The 19,424-nt window shown below is 36.1% G+C and overlaps 1 protein-coding gene across 1 annotated transcript in view; it reads left to right on the top strand.

The window, feature by feature from the left end:
- LOC149080940 (uncharacterized) overlaps positions 1-19,424 on the top strand; it is a 29,313-nt gene that overhangs the window by 6,653 nt on the left and 3,236 nt on the right. Inside the window, exons 3-11 of the mRNA XM_089237634.1 lie at positions 841-875; positions 991-1,116; positions 3,951-4,011; positions 6,232-6,308; positions 7,170-7,251; positions 16,146-16,229; positions 17,676-17,765; positions 17,990-18,086; positions 18,237-18,356. Coding sequence (XP_089093760.1) covers positions 841-875; positions 991-1,116; positions 3,951-4,011; positions 6,232-6,308; positions 7,170-7,251; positions 16,146-16,229; positions 17,676-17,689 — 479 coding nt within the window. The 3' untranslated portion in view covers positions 17,690-17,765; positions 17,990-18,086; positions 18,237-18,356. The remainder of the gene's footprint in view (positions 1-840; positions 876-990; positions 1,117-3,950; positions 4,012-6,231; positions 6,309-7,169; positions 7,252-16,145; positions 16,230-17,675; positions 17,766-17,989; positions 18,087-18,236; positions 18,357-19,424) is intronic.

The following is a 19,424-nucleotide window of genomic DNA, read 5'->3' as shown; positions in this document are numbered from 1 at the left end:
ACCTCGTTGGGTATTTTGCCTGTTGTGGCGTTGTATTTGTATAGTTGCTTTGGTCACAGTTCTTTCCGTGAACTACATTTCAATTCACTGTGAGTTTCAGTAACTGTTCATTTCTCATTGATTTGTAATTTTCCGCCATCTCAGTAATAATTGGAGATTTCCAATAGCACTGTTTTTATTCACAAATCGGTGATAATCCGTATATTTCAGATCACAGTTTCCCATATTTTTCGCAATGAAATATGATACCCCCCCAGTCAAACTGAATGTTTTTCTCCCTGAAATGCTATTTCGCCTTTATGTCTTTATTTCCCTACTCTTTAGCATTTTCAACAACAATTAGTGAATTTGCTGTAAATTTCATTTTTTTGGCTACAATTAGTGATACTCCATATTTAATAACATAACTTATCGTCTGTGCTTAATGATACAGTACATAGTATGAAGGTTTAATTTTTATTATGAACCCATAATATTACTAACATTTATTACAAAAACTTGCGTTTCCTTCAGTAGAATTAAAATCACCAATTTCTCTCTCTCTGCCTCCGGACCACAGGTTGAGAAACACTGGTGTATATTGTATAATATGAGTAACGTGTACAGGTATTATAAATTATATTGTGAATGTATGCATAGAGTATCGTGTCTGCTTTTATGTGGTTATCTTTATTCATTTCTATTCTTACTTGTTTTACGGTTTTTGTGCACATCTCGTTTTTTCAATTTTTCTCCAATCGTGCTTTTGTAGTTAAAATGTAATGATATATTAAATAAACGAGTCTGATCTTGTGTATGGCTGGAATCATTGAAAATAACTTTTTTTTTTATTTTAAACAGATAAAGGCGCGATTGAAAGATCCAACAAAAGGAAGGTAAAATTGTTTAATACACTTTTTTGTTCAAATTCATCTTTGTAAATGATTATCGTTTCTTTCTGCCTCATTGTCGCGTTGTTTCAATCAAAGAATGAATTTTCCCCCTCTCTAGGTGGATAGAAATCAAGAAGTGATGGTGACAGAAGACATGAAAGCCAACATTGATTCCCTGTGCTTCCAGTGCTCAGTGTTGGATCTCCACAATAGCAACGTGCCAGATAAATGTACTTCAAGACAGGTACTATAGAAATAGGGCAACTTTGTCAACTGTTTTAAAACCAGTTTAAATCATCCAAAAAGACACAAAAAAAATAGATTAGTTAAACTGTGAAGCACCTTATATATTAGTGTTTACTCTTTATTGTAAAGAAATGCACGAAAAATATTCAAGATTTAAAATTCACAAACTATTTCAAAGAAATATGTCCATTTTGTCAGAAAAGGGTAATTTATCAGTTTTCTTATTAAGGCCAATTACGTGCACGATGTCGTGTATATTAAGTTAAGCTTCATCAAGTATGTTTGAGGAGTAAAAAAAAATCACTTTTCCTCTGTCAGTCCTATATATGACAACCTGAATTCCCGTCTCCATAGAATTGAGTGTGTTTACCAACATTATGCTTCTGTATATCCACTTCTGTATATATACTTCTATGGTATACGTAGGAAAAAAAAAAAAAACTTTACCACAACAAACATTTAGAGTTGTGGGTGTTTAACTGATTCAGTGGTGGAAGTTTTCAACTCTCACTTCTGGAATGGCGAAGCTTCTTATCTCTAAGTAGTGCTATCCCCCTCCCATTATGCAGGACAACCGAGGAGGCGTGGTTGGAGGGATCCGTCAGAGTGATAGGTTGTCTATGCCCATTAAGTGATTCTCTATTCTTTACTAATACACACTCAATATCAGTACTTTTTCTTTTGTTACAGTATTGGTTATTTTTTTTTCTCCCTGTCCTGCTCACAGAACACATTTAGAAAAGTTAATTTTTCTTATTTCCGTGAAACCTCACTGATACGACACTCGAAAGATATTTTTTCAAGTATTGTTTGGAAATGTCTACACTCTAATGTTAAACTGGTGCTTCTCGATATAGCGATAAACCCTCTACAGCGATATTTTTCCTTGTTCCGCAGAGTATTGTTATATTGAGGTTTCACTGTGTATATACTGTACTTTTTTCACTCATTTATTTTATTGGTGAAAAGAATCGTTTATTGGCTCCACAAAGCAACATTGTAACGGGGATTACATAAAACAATGGGTTTTTTTTTTCTGTTCAAGTATCCAGTGTCTAAATTGTCCGAAATTTAATTTATTTCTTATTATGGACTATCTAGAATACCCAGTGCTGCCCGAGATTTCTGGGAGAATTGAAAAAGTGGTAAACCATTACATAGCATATGCTTGTCTGAAATTCATTGTTTGAGAACCAGGGTAACCAAAGTAAACATTCCGAAAGTGATTGTTGAAGCCCAGTAATCATTGTTGCCCGACAGTTTTTTTGCCCATTTCAGGCATTTGCCCAGCTCTGACGAACTTTTAAAGTAGTTCAAGTCAGGCCCCATTTTGTATATACCCAAAAAATTTGGCGACGATGGATAAAAATTTCTAGATTTGTATATATAGAGAACATACACACACAAACACAAATAAATTTCATATATATAGATTTAACTGTTTTTCAGCATTTTTCTACAGGATTTTAATTACTTTTTATGAAGTTTTTTTTCCAAACGATATTCAGTCTACGTAGTTTTACAACTTGAAAATCGCAATTCCTTCTAAATTTTGCTCTATCACAGACGTCAATATAAACTTCATATGTATCGTTAAATCTATATATTTTGTATTATATATTATCTATCGCGTTGCATGTGACTTATATTTCTAGTCTTTTGCGATATGCAGGGTAGTATGAAAGGCAATGGTTCGCTCTGTGTGTGTGTCGACACCGCCCATACTATCGTTATAGGCAGCGACCGCAGCAGGATTCCTTACCACGGTTCCCTTCTTATTTTGCATATCCACCAGTTGTGGACTGTGCTTAGATTGCACACAACGATATATCCTGCCTTCTTCAGAAAGCCTAATCCAAAATATGAAACTTTGAAAATATATTCTTTTCGATATATTCTCTGGTATTTATCAACATAATATTGGTAGGCTGTAACTATGGTTCTATAATTTTTATTTACCTGCATACTTCCAACTTGGTACTAATATGTCTTGGCATCTAAATGACCCTTAAAACAAACAAGAGAAACGCATGATTTGAAAAAAGTATGCAAGTGTTAGAGAAAATTATAAAATTCTAAGTTGGCAAATTTGGCTCATTTTCACCATGCTTCCTGGTGCAACATAGACGAGTAATATTATTAAACCTCATAAAATTTACATCTAAAAGTGATTTTGAAAGAAGATTATATGCTGTGTCAAACAAATCAAGTAGTTTTTACTTGGTAAATCTTGGTTACAAAGGTAAACCTTTGAATGAATGGGCAGGGTGAACACATGCAGACTACCAAAAACTCCCATTCTACAAGTCGAAAACAAAAACACAGATAAAGACCTGTAAACAAGTGGTGAGGTTGAAAATGTGCTGAAAGGCTATTGTTCAATGTCTGCTCTATGTGATGAAAACATTGGTGCCCTGTTGTCACTGTGTGCAGCAGCAGTTCTCAACCTTTTTTGACTCGTTGAGCCCTTTCTGGTATATGATTTCTATGATGGAGCCCCAATGGTCTATTTTTATCTATTCATCGAAGTTGCTGATTTATTTTTTTATTTAAAAATATTTATAATTTTTTCCTTCAAATTTACTTTTTTTTTTATTTTCCTCGAGCGGCAATGGAGTCCCTGGGAAGTGCACACGGAGCACTGGTTGAGAACCGCTGGTCTACAGTATCATTGAAATATGATAACAAAAGTGCATCGTTCTCATCAAAAAAGAAAAATGTTGTTTGAAATTTTTGTGTTATTTTTTTTAATTTGACTATGGACCAGGTTCAAGATTCTTCCTCATTTCTTTTCTGGTGGCTCAATTTTTTTGGTAAAAACTTTCTTTGCAGATTATGCAGAGATCAAAAAAGATCACCAAGAAGTTGGAGATCATTGGAAATGAATTTCGAGGTAATGAATGCATATGTGAGGTTCATGTGTTTTTTCCGATATTACATATGTAAGCTCTAGTGCACTCAAGATGGTAACAATAGAGCAAATAGTCGAGTAAATTACAATTCTTATTTATCTTCATTGTAAATCATATTGATATCCTGTAGATCACTAGGTGCTCTCAAGAGCCGTGAGGCACACTTTGAGAACCACTGCTCTATGGTGAATAGGAAAAAATCCCCAGAGAAAGTACAATAAGCCTTATTATATAAACTGAAGAGCCAAAAAAACTGGTACAGGCATGCGTATGCAAATAAAGAGATATGGAACCAATCAGAGTACTGCGCTGCGGTCGGCAACGCCTATTTAACACAACAAGTGTCTGCCATAGTTGTTAGATTGGTTACTGCTGCTACAATGACGGAAAAAGATCATGCAAGAACAGGGCCAACGATGACTGACGAGAATCATTAAACGTGACAAACATGCAACCCTTCCGCAAATTGATGCAGATTTCAATGCTGGGCCATCAACAAGTGTCAGCATGCGAACCATTCAATGAAACATCATCAATATGGGCTTTCAGAGCCGAAGGCCCACTCGTGTACTCTTGATGACTGAACGACACAAAGCTTTACACCTCGCCTGGGCCCGACAGCACCGACATTGGACTGGAAACACGTTGCCTGGTCTGACAAGTCTTGGTTCCAATTGCTTCGAGCTGATGGACGTGTACGGGTATGGAGACAACCTCGTGAATCCATGGACCCTACATGTCAACAGGGGACTGTTCAATCTGGTGGAGGCTCTGTGATGGTATGGGGCGTGTGCAGTTGGCGTGATATGGGACCCCTGATACGACTCTGACAGGTGACAGGTACGTACGCATCCTGTCTGATCACCTGCACCCATTCATGTCCATTGTGCATTCCGACGGACTTGGACAATTTCAGCAGGACAATGCGACACCCCACACGTCCAGAATTGCTACAAAGTGGCTCCAGGAACACTCTTCTGACTTTAGACACTTCCACTGGCCACCTAAATCCCCAGACATGAACATTATTGAACATATCTGGGATGCCTTGCAACGTGCTGTTCAGAAGAGATCTCCACCCCCTCTTACTCCTACGGATTTATGGACAGCCCTGCAGGATTCATGGTGTCAATTACCTCCACCACTACTTCAGACATTAGTCGAGTCCATGCCACGTCGTGCTGCGGCACTTCTTCGAGCTCGCAGGGGCCTTACATGATATTAGGCAGGTGGACCAGTTTTTTTGGTTCTTCAGTGTATATTCTTTAGGAATTAGATTCATGATTTTATCACCACAAACTAATATGCTTTATCATAATTCTCTGGTAATCTCCACGGTTCCCAAAGTAAGAAAAGGCCTTCTCTAGGTTGGAGAACCTGATACAAAATTGAGTTTTCCTGAATGTACTGTCTGCTATCGAGAGTTTCTGCTTACGGGGAGTGAAATACATTAACGCCCTATACCACAGGACCGGGCATCGCAGAAAAGCGTCCATTATTAGGAGTTGGCTATTAATGGGGCATGTTTGTTGAGGTTCTACTGTAGCAGAGATTTCCCAGAGCACCAATGGGCTGTTTTAAGTTTGATCCATAATTATCTTGTCTTTGAGTGAATTTCTGAGTGGAGGTGGAATCATGAATACGTTAATGTAAATGTGTGGTAAAAGCATGGCCATTATGCATAATAACTGATTTATCATAATCAACATAACATACATTATGAAAAAAAGAATGTTACTTTTATACAAAAAATTGACACGTTTTTAAGACAAACTTGTCAACAGGTTTCGGCTCTACAATGGAGAGCCGTCATCAGGACCTCGTGGTCAGAAATCACATAAATGAGTCGTGGGGGGGGTGATGTTTATGTCTGGTTGTCTGGAGAGTTCGCCTTTGTATTTGCTGAGTCCGAGTGGTCTTTGGATGTGAATTGAGGCACCATCTGTTGCAAAGTGTTGAAAATTCTGTTTCGACTGAGGTTAATAAAGCCTGTCCAAGCTGACGAAATAGGTGCCTTGTTTCTTCCATCATTAACGAGGAAATCCTGGCATGTTCTGACGTGCCAATTGTCAATTTTTTGTATAAATTAAAACCAGGCAAAGTTCTAATTTTTGTGGTAAGAATGTTACTTGTTTGTGAACTTGATTAATTGAAATTATTTATATATTTTTCTTATTCTTTTTTTCTGAAATTTTGTGTAGCACCAGAGGAGAAGCAATCAAAAAAATCGAAAATTTCCAGTTGTTCGCAGGATGTCCAGCATGGGGATTTTGGAAATGTGAGGAATTTTTCAGTTCTTCCTACTTTTACATGCAAAATAGTTTTTTAATCTTACGCTTTATTTTTATTCATTTTAGTTTCTGCAAGATAATTTAAATACAGGATGTTTCAAAAAGAATCATCCAATTTACAAAAATCATAACTATTCAGCTTTTAATTCGTTTCGATCGAATAATGTATAGGTAGAAAGAGGGAAATTTTGAGTATCATGCAGTTGCTGACAGGTAGCGCTAATGCTCTTCCATTTACCGCCACTTCAGTGTTTGTCAAGATTGGCTTTTCCCACAGTTAGAAACAGATTCAGTCTTCATTTTCTAGCAGGACGGGGCGCCACTACATTGGAGATTGAATGTTCAAGAACTTTTAAACAATCATATTTCTAAACGATGGATCAACCGTATGGGACCTGACGATTCAGTTAAACATCACTGGCCTCCAAGATCACCAGACCTCACAGTGTGCGATTTCTTCTTGTGGGGGTTTATAAAAGACTCCGTTTATGTGCCTCTCCTTCCAGCTACATTAGTCGAACTGAAGATACGCATAACAGCAGCAGTGGATGCAAACATGCTCGCAAAAATTTGAGACTAATTTGACTACCATATAGACATATGCCGTGCATCCCAAAGTGGACATATTCAGCACCTTTAATTTGGTTTGCACAAAAAGCTTTGATTGACTATACAATATAAAATTAATCTTAAGTGTCTATGTTCAATATTTTTTATAATATACATATTTCAATTAATTATTAATTAGCATATCAATAATTATTACAAATATCATGGTGATTCTTTTTGAAACACCCTGTAATTTTTTTCTGTATTCTATTTAATATTATGTTTTCATGTTCTTACAGCTCATCCATCTCGTTCTGGATGATAGATGCTTAATGAAACCTGATGCTTCGCTCCAGAAATTGGTTGAAACTGCTGATAAATGTAAATATTGTCAGATTATTTCTAATATAAATATATTTAAATTGTGCATGTTAAACTATATGTGTTTGATTAATAAAATTGGAATAATAAAATAAGAGAATAATTGTTCACTTACAGCCCAGGCGGGATTTTTTGGCAAAATGGGAGGAAAATTGAATTTTCTTTTTCCACAACTTCAAAATATGTAACTTAAACATATTTGTACAACAGGGTAGGTTAAGAAAAAAAAAAAAAAAAATGAAGTTTCCTTTTCAAATTGCTATAGTGCAGAAAAGTTGCCTCTTTTAATAAGAAGAAAAACAACATAAAAAATTTTAAGATCAGTTGATATCTTCCAGTCGTGCATAGTACTTAAAGATTATGAAAATTGAAAAAATTGAAGATTTTTCTTAATTTTTTAATATTACTTAAAATTTGACGATCGACATGCAAAAGTTTGTTACGCTTATTTTATGGTTCAATAAAGTAAAATAAATTAAAACATCATTGATATTTCAATGTTTATTGGTTGCGCAATGTGTTCGAAAAACTGGAATTGACCAAATTTTTGCAAGTTTCACTGTGTAAAAGTTAGACTTTAAACGTGAACACTTGGAAAAGAAACAATAGAAGAAACTGTAAACCAGTAAATCCTAGTCAATTTCGGTAACTATAATGTAAAGGACATACACTCTCCTACTTTGGATGGTTGATTGGATAGAGTGTAGGTGGAACTCAATGTGCAGCCACCTCTTCATGGTAAATTCTGGGTAATTTTGTTCTGACAAAGCATGTGAAGAGCTGTACAATGAAACTTGCAAAAATTTGGTCAATTCCAGTTTTTCAAACACATTGTGCGACTGGAGAAACTGGAGAAACCGCGAGACACCCAGGCTCTGTCGCAAGAAGCAACGTAAGCACTTCGCCCATAGCTGCCAAGTCTCCCGAATTTTTCGGGAATCTCCCGAATTTTAGCTTCATCGCTCGACCTCCCGAAAAGTTCTTAAATCTCCCGAATTTTTACGAAAATCACAAAAATCCCTAATTGTCCCTTAAAATTCCCTACTTCATTAAAAAAAATCCCCGCTTATAAAAACAATCCCTAAGGAATTTCTTGTGGGGCATGAAGCCTCTTTTTTTTCCCCTTTCGAAATGACGTCACACGTCGTAAATGGGGAAATTCCCTTTTTAAGGAAGTTTTACAAACCCTCTGATGGTAACAAGAAAGTTGTTTGTCTTATCGTGCAGGGAAATGGCTTAGCAGCCAATAGTCCTGGATAATAATTGAAGATTATAGTCACGCACATGTGGTCAAAATTTCTTTTGTTATAACGTGCGATATAACAAAACACGAATACTGATAAGCAAAAACATACTTAATCAATTTTAAAGATACTTATTCCGATGAATTTCCTTTCATCAAACGTTCCAGAAGAGGGCCGACTTTTCCTTTTTGTACAAGTTGTGTTACGGACATAAACATCAGTCATGGTGGAAAGAGTGACATCATCACTCATGTGAAATGAAAAAAAAGACAAGCAAGTGTCACAAAAAGTCAGTGTTCTTCAAAAATTGACGGTGTTTTCCTTCATCTTCCGATGATTTTGGGGTCATTCGCGCAGAATGTTTGTTCACAGCGTTTCTGATTGAACACAATATTTATTTTTACATCATTGAAGTTTTGGCCTCCAATTTCACTTGTTTTTTGCCTAGGAATTTTATTCCCAAGTGTTTAACTTCCATGTGTGTAAAATCCCTATTTTAATTTGACTTCAGTAGGGATTTTATTCCCTACACTTTAACTTTTATGTTTGGAAAATCCCTATTTTATTTGGAAAAATCCCTATTGTATTTATTAGGGAATGGTTTTAGCATAAAATACGGGTTTGCGCGAAAATCTCCCGAATTTTCATTTTCAAAAGTTGGCAGCTATGACTTCGCCCCCCCCCCCCGGAGGGGGGGGAAACAGGGCATCTCCGGTAAAACCAAAATTTATTGATACGTCAAAGATTACATATAGTGCAAAGAAATAAAAAATTATGTAAATCGAAGAATCAAATTAATCAAGTTAAAGTAAAGTGCAACGGGCACGGATAATAAATAATCATGGAAAGTTGTATAAAAATCGTATCGCAAAAGGCGCAATGAGAAATTTGATTGATCAAGGATTGTATCAAATGACAAGAAGGGCAGAGCACCTCATTGCACTCCGGCAGTTCAATACAGTCAGTCTAATTTCTCCGAGACGTCATTAATTAGGTTTGGGATTCATCCTGCTCCTCGCTCGCAAACAGTACCACCAGCGCACTGTCAGGGTGAAGACGCGGCGATCTCCTTAACGGCGCTGGTATCGAAGTTGCAGGAGCTGGAGGAGACGGATCCCTTATCTTCTCGGGATGTTCCTCAAGGAATTTCACCATTTTTCTTATCTTTTCCTTTGATTCCTCTCGACGTAGTATGCCAAGCATCCATGGTCTGTGTAGATGGGCAGTCGGCGAACGGAAGTGATAGGGTGTCGTTTCTGGACAGCATGTGGCGTAGTGCAGGGGCGTGCCAGGCTCAAGACAAGAGCATTTATCGCTGGCAATCACTTTAAAGCGATGTAAGGTTGCCGGGAAAGGCCCATGACCGGTGACAAATAAGATGAGCTCTCGTGACCAGCCCCTGTTCCTAGTATCTACTTTCTTCATAACTTCATGAGTTGATCTTCCTGACGCCTCTGGCATATCCCAATGCAATTGCCAATTTGCTATCATGTCCCTCCAGAGGAGTGATTTTGCGTGAGAAGCTGGATATAAGAGTTCGTCGTAAAAGACTCCGCTATTGGTCGTCCGGTAATGGTGCCTGAATTTTTTTTTCTCCAAATTTTTCAGACCCCGCAGAAAATGTAACCAAAAGTGTCCTGATAAGTCAAAAATAAAACCTTTCAGCTATGTAACCAGAACCAGTTTTTTTTATAATTGAACCCAAATTTTCTGGAGCTAAAGTCTCATGCTTCTCTTTTTCTTCAATTCTTCACTGTTACAGAATATCCCTACTTCATTAAATTAAATTCTGAAATATTTTTAAAGGAGCAGTGATAATATTAAAAAATGATCCGGCTAAGAGGAGAAGATAAGTCATTCTGAGGATTCATTACTCTGGAGGTGTTTTCCACTTGTCCAAATTAGCTATTTTTGGGAACTTAAAACCACAGAATAACTTGAATTGTCATTAAACAAATGTCAATAACATTATTATATATTAATATCACTTTATACAAGAAACCTGTCATGTATAGCAACAGACCTACAGAATGCCTTCATCTGGCTGACAATTTTAACAGGCAAATTTTTTGGGTCGGGCTGATATTATCAGCATCTTGAAAAATCAAGCTAAGGCTTATTTTCTGCTTAGGTGTTATTTTCACATAAGAAAAACTATAGTTTTTGTTCTGTTTCAATTGAAGATGTTGGTTGCCAATGTTCAATTCAAGAATCCCACAGTTATTTTCTTTTCATTATGAGATAATGTTATTTTTGTCTCTTGATATTTCAGTTATGAAAGTGATGTACCTGTATAAAACTTATAAAAAGTATTGCAAAAACATGTAAATATTTTTTGAATGAAAATTCAGTTTACATACATTGATTTACTTCTTCACAGATGCTTCAATTTATTTATACAAGGATTTGTGGGTGTGTGTGTGTGTGTGAAAAATTATTGTGTATTATAAATAAATTTCTGTAGGTACGCTTATCACATATATCAGGTATATTTTTTAAACTAAGGTCCATGGTTACAATTTTCTGTTTGCGATTTCTTGTAAAATATTTTAATATGTGGATCTCATACTTAAATGCTTACATGAAAAAGGTAGAAGAATTATAAAAAGGGTGTTTGTGATTCCAAGAAATTATTTATTATCACATTTTTGTTAAAAAATATTTCAAAATATACATATTCTAAACACTGCATTATGCACCAATTTTCGGAATACATAAACTAAGCTCAAACTAAAATTTTAACCTGAAAGTAACACATTTTCTTCGAAAAACAAACAATGTTCCCTATAAAAAAACCCATTTTCCCCAAAAAATACCGTTTGTTAAGCTAAAAAACCCAGCCCGGGGGGGGGGGGGGGGGGGGAATGGGTATCTACCCGGGGAGCAAATTTGACAACCCTGCCACAGTGGTGGTCGTCTAAAGTTGGTTTTCTGTGCTTCCCAACTTCAAGGCGCAAATGCAAGCCGATCTGCCCGTTAAAAAGTCTCTCCACAGAGAGCAACAGTCCTGCAAACAGTGCAAATATTCAGTCATTATGTTGGAATAATATCATTCCCCCCCCTTCTACTGTGTGTATTCATGTTCTTTCCCCATATACGTAACTTTTCCCTCTTAAGGGGATTTTCTTTTTTCCCTCCACTTGACTGCTGCTGTATGATAGTTATTCTCTTTGCTTGTATTAAATGTCGTTCGTCTGACTACACGTGTGTTTCGTTTCTCTCTCGTCTGCGTCTCTTTCCCTTCCATACTCTGCCCGCCCACACATTACACTTCACTCACTTCACTTCTGAGATATATATGGCAGCACTGAAAAAATCACACAACACTAGATACGCACACAGACTGTTAGCTACATATACTTACACTTCCGGCACAACTCACTAAGTAGTAAATTGCCCATAGCGTAGTAAATTGCCCATTACCTGAGTTGTGCTCGGCTTAAAAAAAAAAAGTCTTAAAGCAACAAGGAAACAATAAGATACATCAAGGGCACCTCAAAATGAAACCTGTCAACTTCCCCATGAAGATGTCTATCTACCGCCCCGCTCTGGGTTACTCGGGTCTTGTGTGTTGGGAGCACTGGTGATATATACATAAATCTTGGTACATACACACAACTTGGTCCCAGTGGGTCAAACCATTCTGTATGGAGTAAAATGAAAAACCCAAAATTGTAACCAATTTGCATCACCGATTGTCGTTGCATAGAAACAGGCACTTTAACTCTATAATGCCCAGATCGGCCGAGCAGGTTAATGCCCGTAACCGCCTCAAGTCAGCCCAGCCAGGGGGGATGTATGTTTTGGTAGGCTTTTGTCACCAACGGGGAAGAAGATGAAAGCTGTTGTCAGGGGTGGGAATGGAAAAGATAAATGTAATGCCCTATCAATGGGATTTTAAAAGCTGATGTAGTAGAATGTTCCTTGAGAATGGACCGATTATATCCAAGCAAAGTTACTGTCTTCCATAGAAGGAAGTGAAAGTTTATTTTTGTTCGTAATTCGTAACAATACGGTGTTGGCGACCTTTTTCAAAAAGACACTAGAAAATAACCAGAATATATAATCACTTGGACAATTTTTTTCCTTCTGATACCAAATTTTTCTCATGTGCTAAAATAATTTTAAATTTGTGTGAACAGTTTATAACCCGAGAGTAAAACTATTTAAATTGAAGATAAATTTTATTAAATATACTTGTCAGGTGTGATTGATTTCTGCAGTAATTAAAATACTTAGAAAAACACAAGATATTATTAACCAAAAAAAAAAAAAGGAAATTAAAAAATGTCTTATGCAGGTCTGATGGAAGATTTTTCACAAATTCTGTAGATTGTTTCTTTTTTTAATGTTATTTTTCCAAAAAACTGGGGAAAATTTTTTTTCTCTTGCGCAGTTTCATGGAAACATGCATATATGCAAAACTACACATTCATAAATACATGTATTTCAATTTTTTTTATATCATTAATGTTTATAACACTAATAAAACACTCCGATTCATCACAACACCGTACTAACCGGGCTCAATTTATTTGACACGGTGTGAAAAGCTTTACTCAGACCTGCCAACTCTCCCGATTTTTCATCCTTCCTCCCGCTCTCCGGATTTGTTAAAATTTCTCCGGATTTTGGCAGAAAATTAGATTTTGAATTCACGTTGTCGTGGGGTCAATGATTACCGTAGTCGTTAGGGAAAACAGCCATAGAGAACAGCCGTGGTCATTTCCATCGAGCAGCCGTTAAAAAAAGTCTCTGTGACCGCATTTAAGCAACTGGCAAAGACGCGACTTCGTTTTCGTAGCGTTTATCGGCAATCATTTATCAGGGGCATGACCTTGGTTGCCGAAATTCCAGTATAATCGTTATTGTATTCCATTAACAGCCGTGCGGTAAACGTGTTTTTTCGTCCGCAGCTTTGTAATTTGAATTTTTTTTAATAGTTTCTTCCAATTAAACATCTTCGGAAAGAAAATATAAAACTTTAAGCTATATACAGCTAAATATAAAGCTTTTAAGAATTCATATACCCAAGATTATCAATCACTATCATCCAGGAAAGGAAACACTTATACTTTATGAACATTATGTAGATGTGATTTCTCTATTCTGCATGGAAAGACTGACATGCAATTAAATTCTTCTCTTGGGGGGGGGGGGGTGTGAAGAATGTAACTTTTTCATAATAAAAAAAAAAAATTCGAAATTTTTTTTTGATCGAGACTATGAGTGTCGGGGGGGGGGGGGTACCCCCCTCGGGAGAATCTACGGATTTCTGGATTTCAAAAGTTGGCACGTCTGTTCACTTGTTACCATTTCTCTGATCAAAGAATTTTAGACTAGTGGAAATATAATATTAAATAAACTAAATTAATTGAACAGTGTTTGCAATCACTTCGTTACAGTCGATGCGTAAAATATAATAAAAGAAAATATAAAAAAAAAATTTTGTACACCACCCCCCATAACAAAATGCCAGTTGCTCAAAGTTTTCCCCCAATTTAATCTTTTATATATTTTTTTTTACATAAATTTACTATAGAGGGGTGCAAAAAAATCTCAGCCTTGGGCGCAGGATATATATGACAGCCACGATCTCTAGTTCTTTTCAGACTTGGTCAATTTAGCTCTGGAAAATTCAAAATTGTATAATAGATGTCTTCATGACTTTTCTTATAAATATGTGGGGGGTCATTAAAAAAGTATGCTTTTGTTTCATGATGTTTTATAGTCAAAATCAATGTTTTACAACCCGTGGTCCGCGAGTACTTTGCAAGGGGTTCACAGGATCATTTTCAATTTTCATTTACTACCATTGCAATGAGTGACACATTTTTACTGTAAAATTGCAGTTAATTTTATTTTCATGTAATGCAAATTATTAAAAAAAATACATTTTGCCTTTTTTACGGGAGGATGGTGTCGAAATTGACCTTTGCAGAGCATTGTTCTCTACTACGAAGGTCTGCAGAGCACTGTTTTTCACTACAGGGGGTCCACGCTCCTGCAGCATCAAGGTTGGGAAATACTGGTCTTGATGTTGTAATAATTGTTTCACGAGGCATCAATTTTTTTTTTCTAAACATTGCCATCTTGCTGATTCATATTTCAGTCACTAGCTCCCTAGAATAGACCCCACAATTTTATTTCTTCTGGCATTTTTTTTTATGAAGCACTCGTTATATGATATACCAAGGGAAAACCAACTTAGTTTGGCCCAAAATAATAAGAGAACTTAGGTTAGTCTGGTTTTCTCATGGTATATTGTCTCACTCAAAAGGTAATTTTACTCTACTCTATATATGTACAAATTTAGATGTAGCTATTATATATCGGTCCCATTAGAAACCGAAGTAATCAATGTCGAATAAAAAAATAAAAATGTTGATTTTGAGCATCATTGTTGTTCATTGTTTATTAACTTTCGTACAATTTTAAGTGATTTCTTCAACTACTGAATTTGAGTTTTTTGTAATTTTGTTTTCGCTCTTTGTGTATGTTTGTTTTTTAGCAAAACATACACACACCAAGAAAATGAAAAGTTTCTGCCAAAAAAGTAAAATAAAAATCAGTAAAACTGAAAGAAAGACCATGTTATTTTCGCGGATTTAGTGCTTTTAGAAAGTTCTGGTTTCTGCACCCAGCTGGGCTTAAAATTAGTGATAAGAACACAAGAATAAATTTTGAATAAACACCACTTCTTGTCCCTCACACTTTGAGCCTCTGATCCACTTGACTGAAGAATTCATTTACACAAAGTGAATAATAGACCATATGTATAAGGAGATAAATAAATACAGGTGAATTCCAAGAAAAATTGGCTTTGCATATACTACCTCAATATATGAACACTGACAACAATAGCAGAAGAATTTGGGTAGTGGCTCACTTTGGTTGTTGCTTTGTAGCGTCTTCAGTCATCTCTTTCACTTTCATTCCGTTTGTATCAAAACACGAATTCTTTTGTTGTTTCGTCACTTTCAATTTTTTTCTATTTTAGTGATCTTGATATCTGGTGTTTTTGTATGGTCTTATTTGGTTGTATAGTTACAGTAATTGGCCTTATTGGTTGTATAGTTGTAAATATGAAAAAAATTAGCTTTTTATAGAGTACCTGAGAGCTCCAAAACCCCATTAGAAAGTTGTTGCCCTGTCTCTCCTGGTGCCAACAAAAAAAATTCCCCTATGATTCTGAGTTCAATATTCAAGAGCCTTGACTTACGCTTGACTGACCACCTTATTTCTCACTCTTTGAAAGCCTCCTGGAGAAATAGACCTGGTGTATATACAAAATTGCTTTCTAATAAGGTTTTTTCCAAGTACGTACTGATAAAAATATAGCATTTCTCAGAGGCAAGGCAGAAGACAAAAAAAAAAAAAATGGTTGGGGCAACTAGTATTTCAGAAGTAGGGTAAAAATGATAGAACAATAGGGGTGAACGTCAATGAAAAGGGTAGCATGAATAGAAACTCACGGAGAAAGGGTGGGGAGAGGAAAAGTGGCCGAAATTTGAACAAGTCCACTTCAAATACAAAATCTTGGTATTTTTATGAATTTCCCAGGTCTTCTATCTGGCATTAAAGAGTTAAGAGTTTGTGATTATATATTATAGAGAAGATATGTATTTGCGTGTTTATTCTTTCCTATAGGGAAGACAGTGAAATTTTCTGTTCCTGTTGTAGTTATCAAGCGAATAAAAGGAATCCGGGGTGATTGGACTGTTGGCTCCATACGTATGTGGCAGCACATTTGTTTTTAAGTGTTTCGCAATATATATGCTATTGCCAAAGAATGAAGGTGACCAATTTGCGATAGGGCCAGTCCAGTTGACCTGGCCAATGTCCAAAATTCTGGCTTTCGCTGATCTTCTACCAGCCTCTACATCGATCCATATATATGAATCATTAAAATATCGATATTCAGATTCCTTTTATCATTAGGGTTGCCCTAGCTAATCATAATCGAGCGCAGTAGCTCTGGTCAATAATATACTCGCCTAAAGTACCAAAGGATGTTCAGAGGTGTTGCAAGTTCGATACCCGGTTTGTCCTTGTTAGAAACTTTCCTGACGCGGGTACAACAGAAACGACGACATGATCACAGAAAAAGATTGCTGCCTAGCAATTTATTGTAGGTCCCGGTCTAATCAGCCCTCGTGTGCAGAAAATACCATGGTGCGACAAAAACGATCAAATGATCAGCTAACCATAATCCTTATGGTTAAATATGTGTAATTGCAAATGGCCATAATCATCACAAAAAAATATGCCAATGCAGTGGTAACCCCGAATGGTTAATATGTGTAATTGCAAATGGCCATAATTATCACAAAAAAATATGCCAATGCAGTGGTAACCCTGAATCATAGGGACCGATATTGGGATGTATATCCCCTACATATCTATAAGTAGGGAAGACCAAAGCCCTGCAAAAACCCGAATTTCGGACATCTTCCTGGTCAACTGGACTGGCCCGTCGCGAATTGGCCAACTTCGGGCTGTGGCAGTAACATATACATATACGTGCAAGATGCATAGGTAACAGCACAGCATTTTACTGACGAACCATTGTTCCTAGAGGCATACTTCCAATTAGAAAATGTACCCAATAAATATTAACTTTTTATATGGACACCTTGTCCTCAAAAAACCCAACTGGAAAGTAGCTGCCCTGTCTCTAATGAGGCCAAAAAAAAAAAACTGTTTCTAAGTTCAATATTTGCTGAAATACTCTAATTCAAAAATATAGAAAAGTTGAGAAAGAACAGCACTAGACCATTTTTCTAATTCGAATATCTCCACGATTATTACACTTAGAAACATGGGCATTTTTTTGGCATCAAAAGAGACAGGCAACAACTTTCTAACTGGGCTTTTGAGGATAGGCTGTCCATATAAAAAATTTAATTTTCATAATTTAATAACACCTTGCAACATGAATAATGTATCTGAGTTTCACACGTTATTTGGATAATTTTTCTAATTTGTAGTATGCCTCTAAGATCAATGGTTCACTAGTAAAATGTTGTGCGTGCTGTTAACTATGCACCCTGTATGTATATTTTTCGATTGCAATCATTTTTCCTTTATGTCCACATATTTATGTATTCACCACTGAGTACAGGTATTTTATTCACGTGCATACCATTATATTCACGCCTTATCCTGTGTTCTTTTCAGAGACGAAACCATGATATTAGGTTGGCAATGAAAACTTTTGAAGAATGTCTGCTGCCACTTGGGCTCATAGATTTAGAATCACCAAAAGAAGTAAGTTTATAAAAGATGTATTCAAGAATTATTTTATTTATTATTTACATTAATAACAACAGATAATATGAGATTTGTATAATAATAATAAGATGTATAAAAATACTATAAAGTTCCATTTTGTTTTGTTACTTTTGCTGCTTCTTTGAAAAAAAAAGTAATTTTTCCATGGCATAAATTGTGATTTGTCTAGCAGTGTAATAGTACTTCTTTATTATTTTCAGGCAGAAGAATTTCAGAGGCAGTTTTGTAACTGTGAAGATCCAGAATGTGATTTTGAAGGCCATGTCGTGCATAATGCACAAGGTCTTCGTTACCAAGGCAAGTTAGAAAAAACAAATTTTTTCATCCGTCATATAATTTTTTATTTTGATACTTTTCAGTTTTCTTTTTGTTCCCAGTTATGGATTGTTCTGTTTTCACATCACAATTTTTTGCTCCCTATTCTTATGTTAACCCTCTTGTTTTCAGTTGGACCGGGGAAGGTGGTAATTGTTACGTCACAACAGGAGCTGATTGAAAGAGCTTGCAGGTATCAAGTCAGGACAATGCCTTTACAAAGAGTTGTTGAAATTGTGATGAAAACTCCAGGTGAGCTCTAAAGCAGTTTGTATTCTTTTTTTTCTTTTTTTGACAATAACACTACAAGTACAATCACATACAAAAAAGCGGATAGACTGCTTGGTTTAATTTTCAAAAAGGTCTCTTTGCATTCTGCTAAAGTCATTCTTTCGCTTCTCCAAGGCTTAGTTCATCCTGGACTGGAGTATGCTGTAAGGTTTTGGAGACCATACCTTCAGAGAGACATAGAATTGGTTGAAGGGGTGCAGAGAAGAGCTACGCTTGCCTTTATTGGCACATGGGGCTTGAGTTATGAAGAGCGACTTCATTTTTTAATACAACTTGTTGTATGTTTACATTGGATAAATGCAGGTGTCTGAGAGATATGATCGAAGTGTTAAAAATTTTTAACGGGATGGATAAGATGGACCAAGAATTATTAGTACACTGTCAATCGACTGCTTTTACAAGGAGACACCAGTATCGATTGGTAAGGGACAATGCAGGGTTATGGTGTCACAGGGGGAATTTTTCTCTGATAGGGAAATACCGATGACACTTTTTTTATTTTTCTCTGCATAGATTTTATTCAGCAATTTTTCTATTATTTTCATGTTAGTTATCTCAAATAGAATTAAACTAAATAAGAATAAGCAATTTCACAGTTTATTGGGAATAAATATTCATCATTATCGAATTTTTCATTGGGAAGGAATGACAGAGTATCGAATTCTCACTAATTCAGAGTATCAGCTGTCTTACACCTGCATATAGAAATGTCTTTTCCACTTGTCAATACAAGATTCATTGAAAGACTGGTTATTTGTGGAGATGAAGATTACAAGGAAAAAAATTAATCACTGCCCCCCCCCCCCCCCCCCCCGGAGAGTCAAACCTCGGTCTCTCACTTGCCAGATGAGTGCTCTACCATCTAAGCTATGGAAGCAGATAGAATATTTCAACCTTGGATCGTATATATATCTGTTGAAAAGAACTGTACGTGGATGGCGGCAACAAACAACTAATAGCTCATGAATGATAGCCACATGCATATAGAAATGTCCTCTCCACTTTCAACATATATATACTCTCCAAGGT

This window comes from Pholcus phalangioides, unplaced genomic scaffold (assembly GCF_987345545.1).
Source record: "Pholcus phalangioides strain wild (caught in Gottingen) unplaced genomic scaffold, Ppha-v1.0 ptg000010l_1, whole genome shotgun sequence".
Classification (NCBI taxonomy): Eukaryota; Metazoa; Arthropoda; class Arachnida; order Araneae; family Pholcidae; genus Pholcus; species Pholcus phalangioides.
Note: the sequence above shows the minus strand (reverse complement) of the source record. Positions and strands in the feature narration are given on the sequence as shown.